Source organism: Hermetia illucens, chromosome 4 (assembly GCF_905115235.1).
Source record: "Hermetia illucens chromosome 4, iHerIll2.2.curated.20191125, whole genome shotgun sequence".
In the NCBI taxonomy this organism is placed as follows: domain Eukaryota; kingdom Metazoa; phylum Arthropoda; class Insecta; order Diptera; family Stratiomyidae; genus Hermetia; species Hermetia illucens.
The window spans coordinates 90,689,147-90,707,506 of NC_051852.1; the positions used below are offsets into that span (position 1 = coordinate 90,689,147).

At 38.1% G+C, this 18,360-nt stretch overlaps 1 protein-coding gene across 13 annotated transcripts in view; it reads right to left on the reverse strand.

The window, feature by feature from the left end:
- The window catches only part of LOC119655946 (heterogeneous nuclear ribonucleoprotein L), a 440,324-nt gene that overhangs the window by 34,086 nt on the left and 387,878 nt on the right, over positions 1–18,360 (reverse strand). For all 13 annotated transcript variants that reach the window (XM_038062140.1, XM_038062139.1, XM_038062138.1 and 10 more), the window contains one exon: positions 5,957–6,232. In XM_038062140.1, the coding sequence (XP_037918068.1) occupies positions 5,957–6,232 (276 nt within the window). The remainder of the gene's footprint in view (positions 1–5,956; positions 6,233–18,360) is intronic.

Sequence of the window (18,360 nt, forward strand, 5' to 3'; positions counted from 1 at the left end):
CGATTGACAACAACGAGCTGTGTCTGCTAGTCGAATCCGACAGACGTCAATCTGTGACAGACATTGCAAAGAAACTGGGCAACGAATTGGAAAGGTGAAAAAGCTCGACAAATGGGTTCCGCATGCCCTTCCGCCGCTTCGAATGGCAATTTGCAGTTCTTTACTCTCCCGCAACAGAAGCGATCCCTTTTTGTACAGAATAGTGACATGTGATGAAACGTGGATATTATACGACAATCGTCGCCGATCAGCACAATGGTTAGATGCTGATAAGCCACCGAAGCATATGCCCAAACTGGGCCTTCATCCGAAGAAGGTAATGGTGACTGTTTGGTGACCTACAGCTGAAGTTATCCACTATTCTTTTTTGGCACCTGGAGAAACGATAAATGCACAGAAATATTGTGCCCAACTCGAGGAAATACACCAAAAATTGAGCATTCAAAGGTCGAAATTGCTCAACAGAGATGTGTGATACTCCTTCACGACAATGCACGACCTCATGAATCCAGAACAACGGTTCAAAAGTTGAACGAATTTTAGTATGAGACTTTGCCTCATCCACCAGGTTCTTCGGACCTTCCGCCAACCAACTACCATTTTTTCTAAGCATTTGGATAATTTTTTGGCGGAAAGACAATTTAGTAACGAAGAGGCTGCCAAAATTGCCTTCGACGAATTTATCAACACCCGAGAGTTGGACTTTTACGAAACTGGCATAAATGCTCTTGAATCTCGCTAGGAGAAGTGTTTTGAATCGACTGGCACCTATTTTGACTAAATAAATAAATTTTTGTAAGCGCAACGACCTTTTCATCTGCAACAACCTAGATCATTGCATAACCACCAATCAGTCTGTGGTTATAAGCCTTGAATGATTGAACGGGTCAATTTCTCGGTATATAATGAGGGTTAGTCTACCTTAGCTTAACCACCATATAATTTCACTAAGAAGAAAAAATTCATTCAATTCTACCAACGAATTAGATAAGATACGTTTGCAACCATACACACACATAATTACCTAATTTCATCAACTAATCATATTATCTGAGTGGCTGGCAATGAATTGGGAAATAAAGCAAATCAATTCTACTACGCTTTGAAATATCCTACAATCACTATTGACCCATTCTGAAACTTCATAGAACTAATTCTATTTAGAAACTTTGTAAAATGGTTTGGATTGCATAATTGATTTGAAGAAACGTTGAATTGTAGTAGGCTTGGAGCAAGCGACTTTGACAATGAAATTGAATTTGTCCGTGTGCCTGCAATCCATGGAAGCATTTAATACCAATCAATTTGAAATAATTTCATACCGAAACGATGGATGATTTTCTCGTTGGTGTACTACTTTGATATGGGGTAAGGAAATATGAAAATTCATTGAATTCATTTAAATTAAACGTGATTTCCCCGTCAAAGGGAATTCCATAACCATTGAGATGAATTTCAGTTGCGTTGTGATAATCTTTAATATATTTAATGGATTTTTCTGATTCCCAAAGAGGCAATGAGGACCATTGAAACAGTCAATGAAATATACTTTCTTTGAATCAAGCAGAGGAGTCCAAATTGATTGTGTTCATTAAATATTTAGTCCTTAAAGTTGATTGATTATTTGTGTTGTTGATTGAACAGGTAGGATGAGAGGTAGTGTCGTTCGTATATCAAATATCATATAATCCGTACAATGTTATTATACAATGGGGGCAATATATTAGGAGCTGTTCCTTTCGATGTTTTGGCTTCTCCACTAGTAAGTTTAATATTCAATCAGAAAAGTCCACGAACCCTCTTTCGCAACGCAAAGTATGTGCAACCATGTGGCAATGTATTCCTGCATCCACGATTATCGCCGAGGGAATTTAGTTCCGATTTTTTTGGTGTATTTCAACAGTTTTTCGATCTAACGGTACGACTATATTGATAAAGAAGCACGCTCGTTCGTTTTATTTTTGGTAGACAGTCTACTTTACAGTTATGGTATTGAAGCTGTTCTTTTCACTCTTTGGAGTGTTATGTGCATTGTTTTTGCTCCTCAGCCATCAATTTATGAACACCAAGATGTTTTGAGATATTCGAACAAAAACCTGAAGAGAAAACCTTATAAACTTTGGAAGACAAAAAATGAGTGGACATTCTGAAGGGCAAGAGACACCCTGCCCCCTAGGGATGAGCTTGGTGAAAAATTGTGGAACTAATTTCGGATCGTCATCATCAGATTAACACTATTTGCCAATACCCTGTGAGTGCTCTTCAACCGTTTTAACCTAGCGCCATCCAATGACCTGCCGTTTCAAAGGCCATTTCAATATAAGCGCTTCAGTGTTATTAGTGATTAGTGATATGTCTCCAAACGCTTCTCCAGAAGCGCATGCCTGATCCAGATTGAAGTTACTTTCCCGAACTGAGTTGCTTAGATTTCTGTGAAATCCTTTTTGATTTTGGCAAAACAAGATGTTCTCCGTCCTTCATTGGAAGCTCTCTTGATACCTGCGAATGCGGTTGGAGCATACTGCAAGTTTCTTTTTCAGTTTTGGCGCTTGGCATATCACTGAAGAGTTGGTAGTTTGCAGTCATCTCCGCAACACATCTTTGCACTCCTGATGAAGGATTTCCAAGATATGCTTCCGTAACGCGACAATCTTCTTTTTCAACTTTTCGACTCTTTTGCTCAGTCGAAACACCCAGAAAAGTACGAATAACCGTGGCAGGCGCAACAAAGATCAAGCTATAATCCTCTATCGCAGTAATGTTGCTAGCCAAACAATTAGCCACAATTTTGTCAACAAGGACCATGATGATGGTAGTTTCCGATGTAAATTTTTCAGCCTAGCGCTTGGAAAAATCTCAGCATATTCTGTGGATCCGACTTAGAATGCAGTCAAGATCATCCCGAGTTACTAAGCTCTCTCTTTCTTCTGATAACTGGCTTCATGGAGCGCCGTACAGGTGATGTATTCGAGTTAGTGCTTTGTTCAAGCTAGTTTGTTGAAGACTCCAACAGAACACATATGAATTTTATTCAAAGATTTGTTGCATAGTTGATAGAGCAATTCGATTATTTTTCGCTATCACCCGATATTAATTGACGACATTCTGTTCCGGAAAGTGACTTAGTTCCGAAAAGCGGAAGTCGGTGTCTGTACCCTCTGATGATGTTTTCGAACGAGACATTTGAAGTGTTATGCGAATAGATATTCGGAGTAACCTTATAGCTCTTGTGATGATAAAATCACATTTCAGAAGAACTTTCCTTAGAGATTCTAGTTTCCTTAGAGGAGGAATTACGCTGTCATTTATATAACGCCATGAAGCGTTAACGATCAAGGAACCGCGACGGATAGATGGTACAATATTTCGAGATTTCCCAGAAAGAATTTGTTCATCCTCCACTTCCACAAGCAGCGCCGATATTTGGAGCAATTCCATCTGTCAATGATACTCATGTCAAGGAATAATAAAACGAATGAAATCAGGGAAAGCAACACGATCTGATGACATCGCCTCAGAGATCTGAAAAGCGAAGAGCTGGGACCCGACATTGTGGCTCAGTGAGTATTTCAATCGGGTTATTGAGGAAGGTAGAACCACCACCTAACTGGCAAGAAAGCACCACCGTTCCAATATGGAAGGAGGAAGGTAGTCCAACAGAATGTTCAAATTATCGTCCGATCTGGTTGCTGTCCCATACCCATAGATTTTTTAACAAATTCTTGACGACAGTATTCGCGACATGGTTCAAATGTGAATAAAGCGTGATTCGTCAAGAACTTCAGAGCTACTGACCAATACACGCTGCGCGGTTTCTCGTGAAAAAACACTGTGAAAAGTATCGCCCTCTTTACATTGCATTTCTGGATATAGAGAAAGCGTTTTATCATGTACCACACGAACCTATCTGGTATGCTCCACGACAACAGCACACCATCATCCAAAATGGCGATGTTCATCAGGGAAGTGCCCTCTTATCAGTCCTCTTTATTCTTGTTATCGACACTAATACACGGGACATCCAACAATGATGTTTTCCTAGCGTCTCTGATTTAGAGCATCTTATTTAAAAATGAATCTTATTTAAAAATGAACAAAATATAATTTTTGACGATCGATCCTAACGAAACAGGCAGGCTATCACTGCCTGTGGAAGGGACCTACCCAAAACTGAGCGTTTTAAATATTTTGAATCAATACTATCATGATAGACTGTTTCAGCGAAGTTCGGATGAGGTGGTATTCCACAACTAATGTTCTTTATGATCGATGTATCAACAAGCGACTCAAATCCAAAATTTAAAACAGTGTCGTTAGTCCTGTTGCCACCTGTGCTTCTGAGGGTTGGCCGATTATACGCATAAAAGACAATAAACAACGCCTCATGGTAATGGGGATGAAGACTTTACGTGGAACCAATGGCGTAACATGCCATGTTCACATGCGAAACGAGGACACACGCGATTAATCTAGGGTTGCACCGATCGTGGAAAAATTTCGAGGGAGGTGTCTTGGACGATATGCGCTGCGCACTTCGCGCTAACGAGAATTCACTGACGACGGCTGGTCTCAACATTGAAGTCAATCGGAAACATCCAAGAGGCCGGACGAAACAACGGCGACTTGATACGCTAGATAGATTTTTTACAGGAATTTGGGAGCGCGACTGCTTTCAAAAGGGCTGCCTCACACTGTCTGTGTGGCTCATGACCCTAGGTATATTGGGAGGAAAAGTAGACACCCCAGTAGGATATCAGCGTCTCTACGTCTAATGACTACATGAGTCCGATTATCCTGATATGAGTGGACAAGCACGAAAACCACCGATAAAATCGCTTACAAACTGCAAAGATTCCTTATGTTCTGCTCCGACACAATTTCGAGGTCCAATTCGATATTATTGATGAGTTGTTTATAACCTGGGTGTGGCAAGGGATATGGAAGAAGAAAATGATAATTAGTTGCAAGCATGACAGTCTCATTGAAAATTGGGACTGTATGGAAGCCATAAACTCCAAAAGAAGAAAAAACTAATTGGGAAAAAAATTCTAGACTTAATTATTATAATTAATGTCTCTCATTGGTGTATTTATTGAATTCTTATTAATTTTATTTGCGATTAAAAGGATTGTGAAGAATGCTTTTCTTGGAATAACACTTCTTCATCACAAGAGCAAGTATTCAAAGAATTTCATTTGTCCTAGAACGATCCAAGAATATAAGAATTTCGAGTCACAATATAAACACAAATTTCCAGTCATAGTATAAACAAGAGAGCCGGTGGTAAATTTGTATTGGCTCATGTTTTCTGTGGGAGCTGGGTAAGAAATCTCTCTTAAAAAATCTACCGCTCTAAGCCTTAAATTTAATGAGAGATATTATCTGTGTTTTCCAGCTGCCCTGAGAGCAGCAGCGATTATCCTTTGAGCCTTATAGGTATCCTGATAATCTAAAAGTAGGCCCGTTGAGAGAGAAGTGCTTATGAGACCCCACGACCCTGGCGAGAGGTTGCAGAATTTTATACCATGAGTTTTATGAATCGAAGAAAATATTCGGCTAATGACATTATTTACTTGTTATCACTTTTGTGTTTTTAACAACGATTCGGCATTTAAATTAAGTAAAAATTTAGTATACATAAAATAGCGAGAACCTCAGGCGTCAAAGCTATGAGTAGCTCCTTAAATTCAGCATAAAATACTCAATCCACTTCCTATTTCGATCTATTCTCACTCTTCTTCCACAATATTCAAGAATTCTATTTTCGCTATATAGACAATTTTCTCTCCAAAACCCTCTAAAAACAATATGGGGAGCACTCAATCAAAGAAACTTACACCCTCCATAACATATAATAAGCTTCAGGAGGAATTACATCTGGTTTAATACGACAAAATTGATTTTCTCTGGGATAACATTCAATAAATAAATTAAATATTAACCTGTCAATACTTACTTTACTCGGTGGTTGTATGCGATTTTTACTTGCTTGTGCTGGTGAAAGGAAACGATTATTTTTTGAGCCAGTGTATTCTTTAAAGCTGGGCGTATGATCTGGAAGACTGAACGGATTAATCACTTCCGATAGGAAATTCTGTTTCGAGAAGGCAATTTGTATTTTTCCATTATTTCCCACGGGAATGTTATTTAGGTGCTGTACACAACGTTCAACTGCAACTGAATCACCCATTTGTACCATTGCTGTGCCCTCTTTGGTTTTTAAGAATTTTATCTGTAAAGAGAGTGAAAAAAGTTATTTGAATATCAATTATGAAAACGTCTTACTACTATAAAACTACTATGACTAAACTAAACCAAGTGTTGCCCTTGTAACATCTCCCACCACCACGATATTTCTCAAATAAAGTTAATAATAACATATTTCCATATTTTCGAAATAAAAGTACAAAATTTTTGCAAGAATTGTAGACAATAGCAAGGAGCGTAATAATAGAAAGTTTGATGAAAATCTTACTTTTATTGACAAAGCCATAACTGGTCAAATTCGTCCCCTTCGCATAAAATGATCGCGCCCTAAGGCATCATTTGTAGAATGTTAGTATAACATTAAAGTGAATGGTCTTAAATACTAAACGCTTATATATTTTGAATATAAAAAAATAAATAACAGAGGCGGAAGTGTACCCTATATTTTCCTACATACGAATTCTGTATTTATTCTTTCTTCCCTTTTGTTTTTGTGGTTCTGCTCTTTTTGTGAAAAGACAGAACAAATATTCAGTCATTCATTGCGGACATTTGAATGTAGAGCAAATTACGGACAAGGATATCACAGATACTCGTAAGTACACACATACGTACATGCATAAGTGGGATGAGCATATAAAACAATTATTCGGTCCCATTAAAAATGAATTTTATGATTTTTGCTTTGGCTTGGAAACTCTATTTATGGTAGAATTATTCAAACGAAGGCATTCAAAGAACAATTGGATAAGGCATGCACCAATTATTTTGGTATAGAGAAAGTAATGAAATGTACTTTCATGTGAACGTTAAATGTGAACTTCACTGTGTGCTTCAAATATGCAGAGAAATAATTGAATCAAAACTAATTAATGCAGGTGTAATTGCATCGTGTAGGAGCAAAGAGAGATAGTTTTGCTACATAAAAGGAAATGGAAATATTGGATACTTCTACATTTGCCATAGCGCTTAAAGGCGCCCAAATCAGACTTTCTTCACAGGTTCGTTACTTCAAAGTGGAACTTCCTGCTACCATAAAAGTTATCAAACGGATTTTCTTGACGGGATCGAAGCCATTTAGTTTTTAAATAGGCCTCTAATAATAGTCTACAGATGAACAACGAACTTTTATTAAAAAATGTGGACTAACGGTTTCGTCCAGGGCAGAGGCAACTCATCAGACGCTGCCTCACCCCTGCTTTGGGAGCAGCGTGACCGTAAGTGACAGTTGGTTTCACTTGGATATAATTCGCACCCTTGGCGTGTTTTTGCGAAAATATAAAGGAGCGTTTTCCACCTGTTGCCACTTACGGTCACGCTGCTCCCAGGGCAGAGGTGAGGAAGCGTCTGATGAGTTGTCTCTGCCCTGGACGAAACCGTTAGTCCACATTTTTTAAATGCTTGGGTGCCATGTCCCAAATGAAGGATCCATGGACCAAAAAACATGAGTATGATCCATTCCATCCATTTGGTCCGGTCAAACATCAAGTGGATGTGGACTTAGGATCCCTCACTATCCTGAACAAGAACTTTTATTCTTTTGGGACTCTCTCTTTACTTTCTTGACAGTTCAACTAGCCACAGAAGTGCAGATGCTTCTTAGTGCTATTTATTTTATATGATTTGAAAAATCTCAAGGTGTTAATACCATTCTTTGATGAAGAATCAAGAATCTTACGCATCGATTGAACGTTAGAGTATTCGGTTACCATATAATTCCGCTTGTTGCGCTATTTTTCGAGGGGTTCATTCCTTATCTCTTAATTAGTTGCAAAGTTTTTATGGAAGCATGATCAGCCGATCTCCATAATGACAAATATCCTTTCGCGCAAACTGTTATAAAGACGGTGAATAGTCAGAAATACCAAAGAGTACTTTCGGTTGCTTTATGTCTGTCAGCCTATCTACTCACAAACGCGATTGGGACGGACGTGAACCATCCTAATTGCACCAAGCCAAATCCATCTGTTATACCATCGCTATGTATTAACCTAGCTTCTAGTATTGTGCTCCCTATTGCCACGTCAATCACCATCAACCATTGGCCTAGACACCGCGTATACTTGGGCAAGCTCAGCCCGGAGGGTAAGCGTCCGATTAAAAGTCCTCTTAAGATCATACAGTGGTCTGCTCCGAGACCAAATGATAATTTTGTTGAAGAAAGCATCTAAGCCATCCATATGCAATGGAGTAATAAATTCTACTAAGAGAGACCTTGCGTAGTCCAGTTGTAGTTACCAAACCAAAAATATCCATTCGAGCCTTCTCAACAATTTTGCAAATTTGCAACATTGGCCCCGACATGGTGAATCACAAACAGCAAAGCCTTGAAATTGGCTCTTTTTATGTTGCCACACAAGGAAGTCTTTTCTTTAGCGGCTGGTTATAAGTCAAATAGAATTGATGCTCCATAGACTTTTTTCATCGCTAATTACTCACTTTGATTACAGTTTGTGATAGTTTTGCCAGGGTTTCGTTTGTGTCTGTTTGTCCTCGTCTAGTAGAAGTTACTGCTGCTATCTTCACCTCAGACAATGCCACGTTAAACTAAAAATGACCATTCCAAATTCCTGGCGAAACCAACCACTTTCTGATTGTTGAGGTGAGAAATCGCTTTGCTTGTAGTTTTTATAGGAACAAAATGTTGTGTAGAACACTCTACAATATTCATTTCATTCTATTTGATAAGAAAACAAAAAACACTGACCACTCCAGAATGGGCCTCTTCTTTGCTGCCCTGTGAATCATTTCACCGCTTAGGCAACCTGAGGAACGGAGCAACTCATCAGACTGCACCAAGAGCAGCGTGACCGAAAGCGACAATAGGTGGTACTCGCACCCAAGTTTTGTTTGCGATTATTCAATTCAATGTAATATTGACGTATTATCTCTTGGGGAGCAATAATTTGAGACAAAAAAGGTGACCTTCTATAACTTACTATATAGTAGGATTTCCACCCCTACAACCAGGATGAAACCTGTATTACTGCAAAATTTTGCGGATCAACGATGAAGTAGGAATTATAAAATATGATAATATACTGCATATTATTAATTTTATTTGAATAGATATCTTTGTGGAGAGTACTTTGAGTCTTAGAGGTCACATTTACCTTCATAATTTTCTTTTAGATTTTTCTGAGATTGAGTTTTTGAAGTAATTAACCCCTTTCAAGCGCCCCCATGATCATCCATAAATATGTTAGTAATAGTGCAATCTCCACCAAACTAGAACCATGCTTATTATAGCCTCTATTACTGCAAAATTTCATGATTCTAGGATGAACTTAAGGGGGGTTTGCAATCAATTACCAAAAATTACAGTTATGTAATATGAGCTTCGTGATTTTTTTTTCTTCAGATTTTTCGGTTGTGTAGGTTCTGAAAAAATGACCTCTTTCCAGCACCTGCACACCCCCCCCCCCCCCCCTCTGATGCTTTAAATGTAAGCACTGAGATGTTTAAAACAAAACCGTAAAAAGGTCAAAGCCGACCCCGACCATGATCTTAAAGGCCTGGACGGAAATGGCAGCAGCTGCCGCCTGAGAGCTAATCTCATTAAGCAACTGTTACAAGTGGCTCATGTTTGGACACTTTCCGAAGACATGCACCAGCGGCATTGATTGGGCCGATGCAGGTGCGGAGAGAAAGGCCACATTGTGTGGAGTAAAGTAGGGATGGGATAACTGGCATATTGCCAGAATTCGTAAATGACCAGAATCCATGCAAAGAAAAAAGAATGTTATTCAAATAAACCTCAATCATTGCTGAGTCGATTAGGATTGCCTTGGGTAGACCACCTGCGAATCTTAAGTGGAAATTGAGAAAAGTGCTTCCTCCTTGTAAAAAAGAAAACAGACAATGAACAGATGCCAATCCGATTTTGTTTTCCGCAAAACCTTAAAAGGAGATGCACTATAATATTACGCACCTTCTCATCAGCCATGGCATACCGTAGACACCTGCATAGGTTTAAATTGGATAATTCACCTAACTGTCCCGGCTGTGACGGCACCTTGATTAGAAGTGGCATGTCTTTTTCTACCGTCCTAGATTCTTGGAGAAGAGAAAGAGTTTGGAAGAGACATTGGAAAATACACTAGCACCGGAAAAAATAATTAAACAAATGTTTGCATGTTAGGAAAAATAGAATGCAGTTAATTACATGGCGGAGTGGATTCAATGCAGACTGAGGGAGACAAAAGAGGTAAGGAAAGGGGAATTTCGAAGAAAATAGATAGCCAGAGCCAATTCCATCTTCACCTGTTAATATAACATTGACATCAAGTTGCGACTATATACCAGCTTCAGGTTTTCATCAACTCTTGGCTGCGATGTATAACCACAGATATCCGCGATTATGTTAATTATAGAACAGAAATAAGTCGGTTGGCCCACGGTGTGTCACTTTCAAAATGCTATGAGCAGGAGCCTATAAGCTTCTCAGGGAGCTATCGAAAAAACTGAACCACTTTGCCATATAATGATGTCACGTAGGCGTCTGACTTCTTACGATTCAGCCCTCCAGGGACAATTTGCATGTGACAGGCAGGTAGGTTGGCAATGCCCTTTAATAGAGGTTTTTCCATCCAAAAATTAAGCAATGGATTACAAAAAATTAAAAACGTTGTACTCCGCAACTTCAATCAGGTTTAATGGATATATATATGACCATGCATATCTAAAAGTAAAGATAATAGCTCTCTCTTGGATTGAAATGAATTCTGTTTGAAGATGGATTGGATTTTGATACTTCAATGCATCATGATCTCTTGCGTCAAATATGCTGAGAAGATTCATCTTCATGATAAGCAGTATTCAACGGATGAATCTATCGAGCCTATCTATCCGCTTGTGAACGCGACAAAAAAAGAAGATAAAGATGAATCTATGTTGAGCATCTTAAAGATAAAACTATCTATTTCAGTGCCAAATTGAATTCAAAATGTCTACGAATTTCCCACATGCTCACAGATAGGCTCCGAAAAATGTACATGTGATGAAATAACTTTTTCGTCCACTTTTACGCAGAGACTCTGCTGGATTCAAAAAATTACCACCAGCGAGGAACGAAGTATTGCAAACAATAACATAGTAACGACAGTCCCCATAATAGCGATTATTTCGTACGTGCAATGTAGCCTACATCTAACGAATCGGTGCATACAGGATCGTTTCATTTAAAATTTTGTTTATAAACGATGTACATTCTGAATGCACGATGCATAAATTTAATGAACCAGAAATTGATTGACTAACGTGATAATGAAAAATATTATGGCAGCAACAATACAAAATTGTTATTGTTACTGCTGAGATGAATTAATTTTAAAATAAAGGAAAGCCATGCATGCTTTTGTTGGCATTGTAGGTGTGTAATTGGCAGTTTATGTAGTAGAAACTTGAACTTCGTAAATGTATGTATGTTAAATAAAGGTTTAAATTTTTGAAAGATGTGGAAGATAAGTTCGGTACTAATTTTCATGAGTATTAAATGTGATAATAATGAAACTAAAATATCTTCTAATTGAAAATCAAATTATGGAAAAAACTATGTGAATACATTTGAATTCATACTCAGTAGGAAAAAGTGAACCGCCACTTCATCGGGGTGCAAGATGCTGCTCGCCTACCAGCCACAAAGTCTTTTTTACATTTCCCTATTGTGAAATGGATTATTTTAAAGGATATCATCACGTAAACGGATTTTATACTGTTTTCGTGGACCCTGAAATGTATGATGCTTGCACAGACCTCGAGTACTACAATCTCAGCCTCCTTGGACAGGTCTGAAATGCACAGCCTCCACGAGGCCATTAGCAACAGAAACTGTCTCGAATTTTCATTTAGCAAAAATGGTTTTCTAGGATGCCTGATGTTTGTACGTAGCTAGGATCGAACTGTGATATCTACGCGGCAGAAAAACAATATCAGCCTTATTAAGAGAGTCAACATAGATTAAAACAGAGTAAACAAATGGTAGAATCGTATGTTTCTACTCTGGAAAACAAATGTACACTCATACTTAATGATTCGGAAAGTAAACCCTTCATTGACATATGGGTAGTAGTAAAAACGGCATCAAAACGGATAAGGAAAACGACGCTTACTAGAATAAAGAAAGATTAATATAACCACTTTCGGAGAATAACAATAAAAATAAAATAAACTAATAATCTAGAGAAAAGGATAAAAACTGTCACCCAGTAAAAAATAAATATGTACGTGCAAAACTGAAAACGCCAACGAAAATATGCTGAAGCCCTATGCGGAAAAAGTCATCAGGGAATACGAGAGCGCTTCAGAGGTAGAGACTTAACAATAGATCACCTCTTTACTGGGGAACAAGTGTTCGAGAAAAGCTAGAAATTCAACGCAATTATTCATCAACTTCAAATTAACGCAGGACAGTTTAGATCACAACGTACGGTACAAAGTTATGCTCCAGACTGCCTGCCTGGCAAAACTAGTTCGTCTGACAAGAGCAAATATGGGGGCTTGACTGTGAATTCCAAACAGTCTGATCGATTCGTTTTTAACACAGAACAGTCTCAAGGAGGGGAACGGATTACATCCAATGCTCTTCAGTTTGGCCCTTGAAAACGCAATAAAAAAATCGTGTTGATACCGAATGTACAGTGCTCCGGAAGTCCACGGAAGTAGTATTATATGCCGATGAAATAAATATATTATCGCACTCCTTTCTCGGCGCCCTTCGTGAAGTTCAGCGATACAAGGAAGGGGATAGGATTACAGGTCCAGGAGCAAAAAAAACAAGATTATGCCCCAAAATAGAGAATAGACTAAGTATCCCAGCTGGTGAATACAACTTATGGAATATGGAGCAAGTACACAGGGTGTAACCACATACTTGAGAACAACGCCTGGCGAAAATTATTCGATAAGGGACAAGTGGGATACCTTGCCCCAAATGCAAGGATGCCAAACAACTGCTAGTGATATCGAATTGATGAACCGTAACGCAGAAACAGATATTGGTTATTGCGCCCTTGATGATGCCGAGGAGATAATGAAGAACGAGTCGATTGCAGAATGAAGTCCACATCAGGAAATTGGGCGAAGTCCACACCTGCCGAATAACAGTTTGGGAAAATAGCGTCTGACAATGAGCCTGTGATTCAAAGCTACGCTTTTTCACTCCCTCTTTTATTACAATTTCTTACATTTTGACTTACTTTCAGAGAGACTTGTTAGCACTGATGAAGGGAACAAGTGTTTCCCAAAATATCGGTGTTTGCAAGAATAAATATCTACACTAGCGAAAAGAAAAAACAATTTTTTTATTATTTCAAGTAACAGATTAGAATTTGCATATAGCAATTTACGTGCAAATTTTCCTAATGAATTTAATTTTAATTTTGAGGATTTCTAGGGTTACTTGTAATCATTGTAATTTATTGTTTAGACCATTTAGTCAATAACAATACAAACAAGTCGGGAAACCGGAGTTATACGCTTCAGATATGAAAGGTTTTGTGTATTTCTTTTATAAGAACAAGTAACTATGACAAACATAAACCTTTCTCATTAGAACTTCACGTAATATATGCATATATTATGTGAGAAAATCCACTTTCGCGCCTTGAATTTGCACAGAAGCGACAATTTTGACCTTTTATAACTTTGTTAATAATGGTGCGATTTCCACCAAACTTGGTATTATTATGCTCTATTCTATAGCTTATATCGGTGCATGACCTATTTTATAGCTTATATTGCATTTTGCGAAATTTCATGATTCTAGAATGAACTTAAGGGGGATTTTGGAATCAATTAATAAAACTTATATTAATACACTACTAAGTACTATTATTAACTTTATTTGAACAGATATCAGCATGGAAGGTCTTTCGATTTTTTCAGATTTTTCGATTAAATGGTTTCTGAGAATGCGTCCGTGAAAGTAATGATCACTTTCAATTCCCCGCACTCCCCCCTTTTGCAACAAAAGTCAAAACCGGCTTCGGAAAGTACTAACGGAGACCTTTGATTTGATATTCCACATGTCTATATTTTTGGGGAAAAAAAAATTTACACTTCTCTTTTGCATGTATGGGGACCCCCTCCTTCAATTCAACACATAATTCATGTAACTCACTGTATGCGTGAGGTTTCCAAACCAAACCCAAATAGGTTTTGATTTACACAAAACCTTAAAAATAGATTCTGGATCAGAAAGATGGATTTAAAAATCATTGCCGTGAATTGCGGAGGGAATCAAGAATATTTTCGCGTTGGAAGGTCTGTGGTGACTCCCTTATGATTTAGTCTGCTACTAGCAATACACATTAAAGTTCGATTGGCTTTTCGCCGGCTCGAAGAGGCAGGTGCACATACCAGGACCTTTACAATGCTTGCTTAGTTCCACTTTTAGGGGAACAGAATTATATTTTACTTGCCTTTCATTAGGATAATGACACCGTCCGATTACCAAATGCAACTAAACATTTGTTTCAAACTACTCAGATTTCTCTATTAAATTTACCAGCGCAGGTTTCTGATCTAAATTTCATTGAGAAGATTTGGATAGCCTTTGCTAAACATGTCTACGCTCATTATTAGCAGACCCAAACAATTTAAGAGTTTAAAATCGCAATTTTATTGACCTGGGGTGAATTAGATAATAATTTGTTCGGCAATTCAGTCCGTTTAATGACTAACTACCTACTTCAGATAAATAACCAAAAAGTAGATGATAACCATTATTAAATTTGACTTTGACTATTTTTTTTAACATTATAAAAATAAATGGTTGTGTACAAAATTTGTTCAAGTACTTCAATTAAATTTTCATTAGGCGAATCTCGTAAATAAAAGAAATTAATATAACAATTTTGAAAAAATAGAATGGACGTATAATTTTGTTGAGGAGTGCATATATGAAATGCTGACAATGATCGAGGAGAGTCCCCAAAAGATTACAATAGTGAGAGATAAATTTGCAAACCAGGCCATATTGCCGGTACAAGGAGGCATGCTAGCGTAAAAGAAAACGAAACGGAAAGCAGATTATTCGGAAAAACTGAATAAAAGCAGAAAACCTCGCTGTTCGACAAATGAAGAACATTATCCTATATGTGCGATGGTAAGAATCATCTAAATACGAATCGCCCGTCAAAATAACAAGTGTTAGAAGACGGATATCCCAGAAGCGAACAGCGTTTCACAGCCACGCACATGATCACTTCAGAAGGTAGTAGTAAGGGACATCCCTTTCAATGAGACCGGACCAGATGTTACCACATAAGTACAAAAGATGATATTAGGTCTTCAAGGAATGAAACGCTTGGCCTGCATAGCCATCAATGATGATTTATTTAAGGTAAAATTGCATGATGACCCATCATAAATATATAAGGATGATCTCCTTGTGGGCACTCATTTTCCGCGAATTTCGAGGATAACGAAGGATCATCTCGTTGGTATTGGAAGTTCCGAAAATGTTCATATCAATATTGCCAATTATTCCCCAGAAAACTTTTCACATATTTCAAACGCAGATGATGAACGCGTAATCGAATACGAATACATTACCACGAATTGTCAACCGCAAAAGGTGAGAGATTTTGACATTCGTCCTTAAGAACTTTCCTAAAAGAAGAGAAGACGACGCCAAAAAATATTGAAGAATTGATAGCGAGTGAATTGTATGATAGTCGAATTACGTACATCCAGCAGTTCTGACAAAGGGACAGAGCAGTACTGTTTCCCAAAAGTTAATAAAAAGATTTGATAACCACACATTTATATTGTAACATATACGTTTCTCTTCTGAAAGAAATTTCAATATGTCGCCTGTAAGATTGTATCCACAACAAAGAAGAAATGGGGTTGCATCTCAAGAATTGTACGCTGGATATACACCGCAATAGTAAGGTGAATGATCATTTGTGGGGCGGCAATCTGGGCAGACAAAATCGAATTCAGCAACAGTCAGCCAGCTATACAAACTTCAAAAACAGGCCTATGTGTATACCATTGTAGTATTGAGGACATGTCAAAGCGCATCCCTTCTGTGACAGCTGATCTTTATCTTCACAAACAGATGCAAATTATCGTTTTTATCTTCAGAATGTCTGGGGATATTAGCAACGCAGAGCTGATCAGGTCGAAAGAAGATTGACGTTCTTTCTGGGCGAAATTTTCAATTAGTAATACCAAGGAATAACATGATAATGAAGTTTGATTTCCTTAAAATAATTCAAATACAGTGCAACTGGGAGAGATCGGCAGTGGCCTACGGCTGATGAATCTCTCACACCAGACAGAGCGGGAGCAAGAGTCATTAGTCCAAGTAAAATGTTCTTCGAACAACTGGCTAGGCATTCCATTATATTGCAAGGCATGAACTTTAAACTAGTCCATCAAGGAAAACTCTGAACTGATATGCGAATGCCTCCATAAATTGGATATGCCCAGCGGGCACACTAAGGTCTATACTCTAGGTTCCAGACCACATTGTGTAAGAGGGCAATGAGGCAGTAGATGAACTGGATAGAAAAAGAGACGAAATGTGACGAAACGGACTGAAACCGTTCTGTGGAATTGGAAAGGGTCATAGCCATGACATTAAGGAATCAAGAGCAACGATTGAGAAACCTATACTGGGGGAACTCATCAGGAGTGGAGAGAGTTCTCATGGAGGATATGAACCAAAGCGCTCGAAGGACTATAAAACTGACCAAAAGCAGTCTTTTGATAATACTGAGAATACTCACTGGTCACAGCACTCATTACCACCTGGAGAAACAAAGGATATCTGCGAACACTAACTACAGATTTTGTGACATTCATTCTTTGGGACAATGTTTGGCATGTGTGCAAAGTAGGCTAACGTACATTAGCCCGAAACTCCTTGAAGTAAGAAACATATCAACACTTCTTTCGGTTACTTGATCGAGATACTGTCAATAGGTACACTATAAGTATTAGTTATAATTATTTTAGGACACAGTGCAACTTCCCTTAATACTATTATTATAATTATGATTGCATCAACATCACGATTGCAGCAACAATCGCTGATGATCGTTGATTTTGTCCAAATTGGGTTATGCCTTAGAATCAATTCTGCCAAAGCAGGTAAATACACAAGTTCAGTTTTCAATAAAAAAAGGCAGGCCGCACACACAAAATATACCAGAGGAGCAGTTTTATTGGAAAGCCTTAGTCTACCGGTCATACATTCCAGACGCGGCGCCTACCATTTGATTCAGCCAATACAGCATATTTCTCGAAAATTATTCATTTTTATGCAAACATTAAAAAATAGATATTCTGTTGGATCCAATTAAAAGAACCGGATTTTTCACCCCTAGGAACAATGGCAACTTATTCATACACCTCTTTCTAAAATTCAAACAAATATTTTGGAAATGTACTGAAAATATGCCTTAACTCCATTATCTTTGTAATTAAGCTTTGCAAATGAGATTTCCACAGTGGGAAAGCAGAGGTACAGGCAAACACAGGCAATCGTGGTGAAATTCTAGAATAAGAGCACAGAGTATGATCGCCAACGCAAAACAAGTGGGAAAATCTCAATCGGCAAGTTGCTGAGAAACGGAATGGATAGTATATTAAGGACGAGTTAGGAGGAAAACTTGATTGGATATTTGTTTTATAACAAAATATGAATGAGCTGATCCGTAGAATTTATTCCGAAGTCAATAATTAAAATTAATTTCATAGAAGCCGGAGCTTGGCTTAAGTGGAAGCCGTCCCCACCCTTCAGCCATTCAAGGGAAAGCCTACAAAAACCATTTATCATATTATCATCAGTCCCTTTGGCGTTGTGCTAATTACGAAATGAATGAATATTAAATAATAATTATGTATGTAGATCCCCATCCAACTATCCATACAAAAAAACTTTATGCAACATTTTTCCTCTCGCCAATATTTACTGCGCACATCTACTCTCAGTATCGGATGTAGCATCTATAACGGATTGACTCTTATAAATCGATTTGTACAAGTGAAAGCCCAGCCAAAGCCAATTAAATCGACTGGAATCTCGTTACGTTTTCATGCCTTAATCCAGTAATTTCACTCTCATAGACAATTGAGGTGCTATTGAAATTAATTCGATGTTGGATCCATTCCCATTTTTTCCTGGTAGCACTCGCCGAA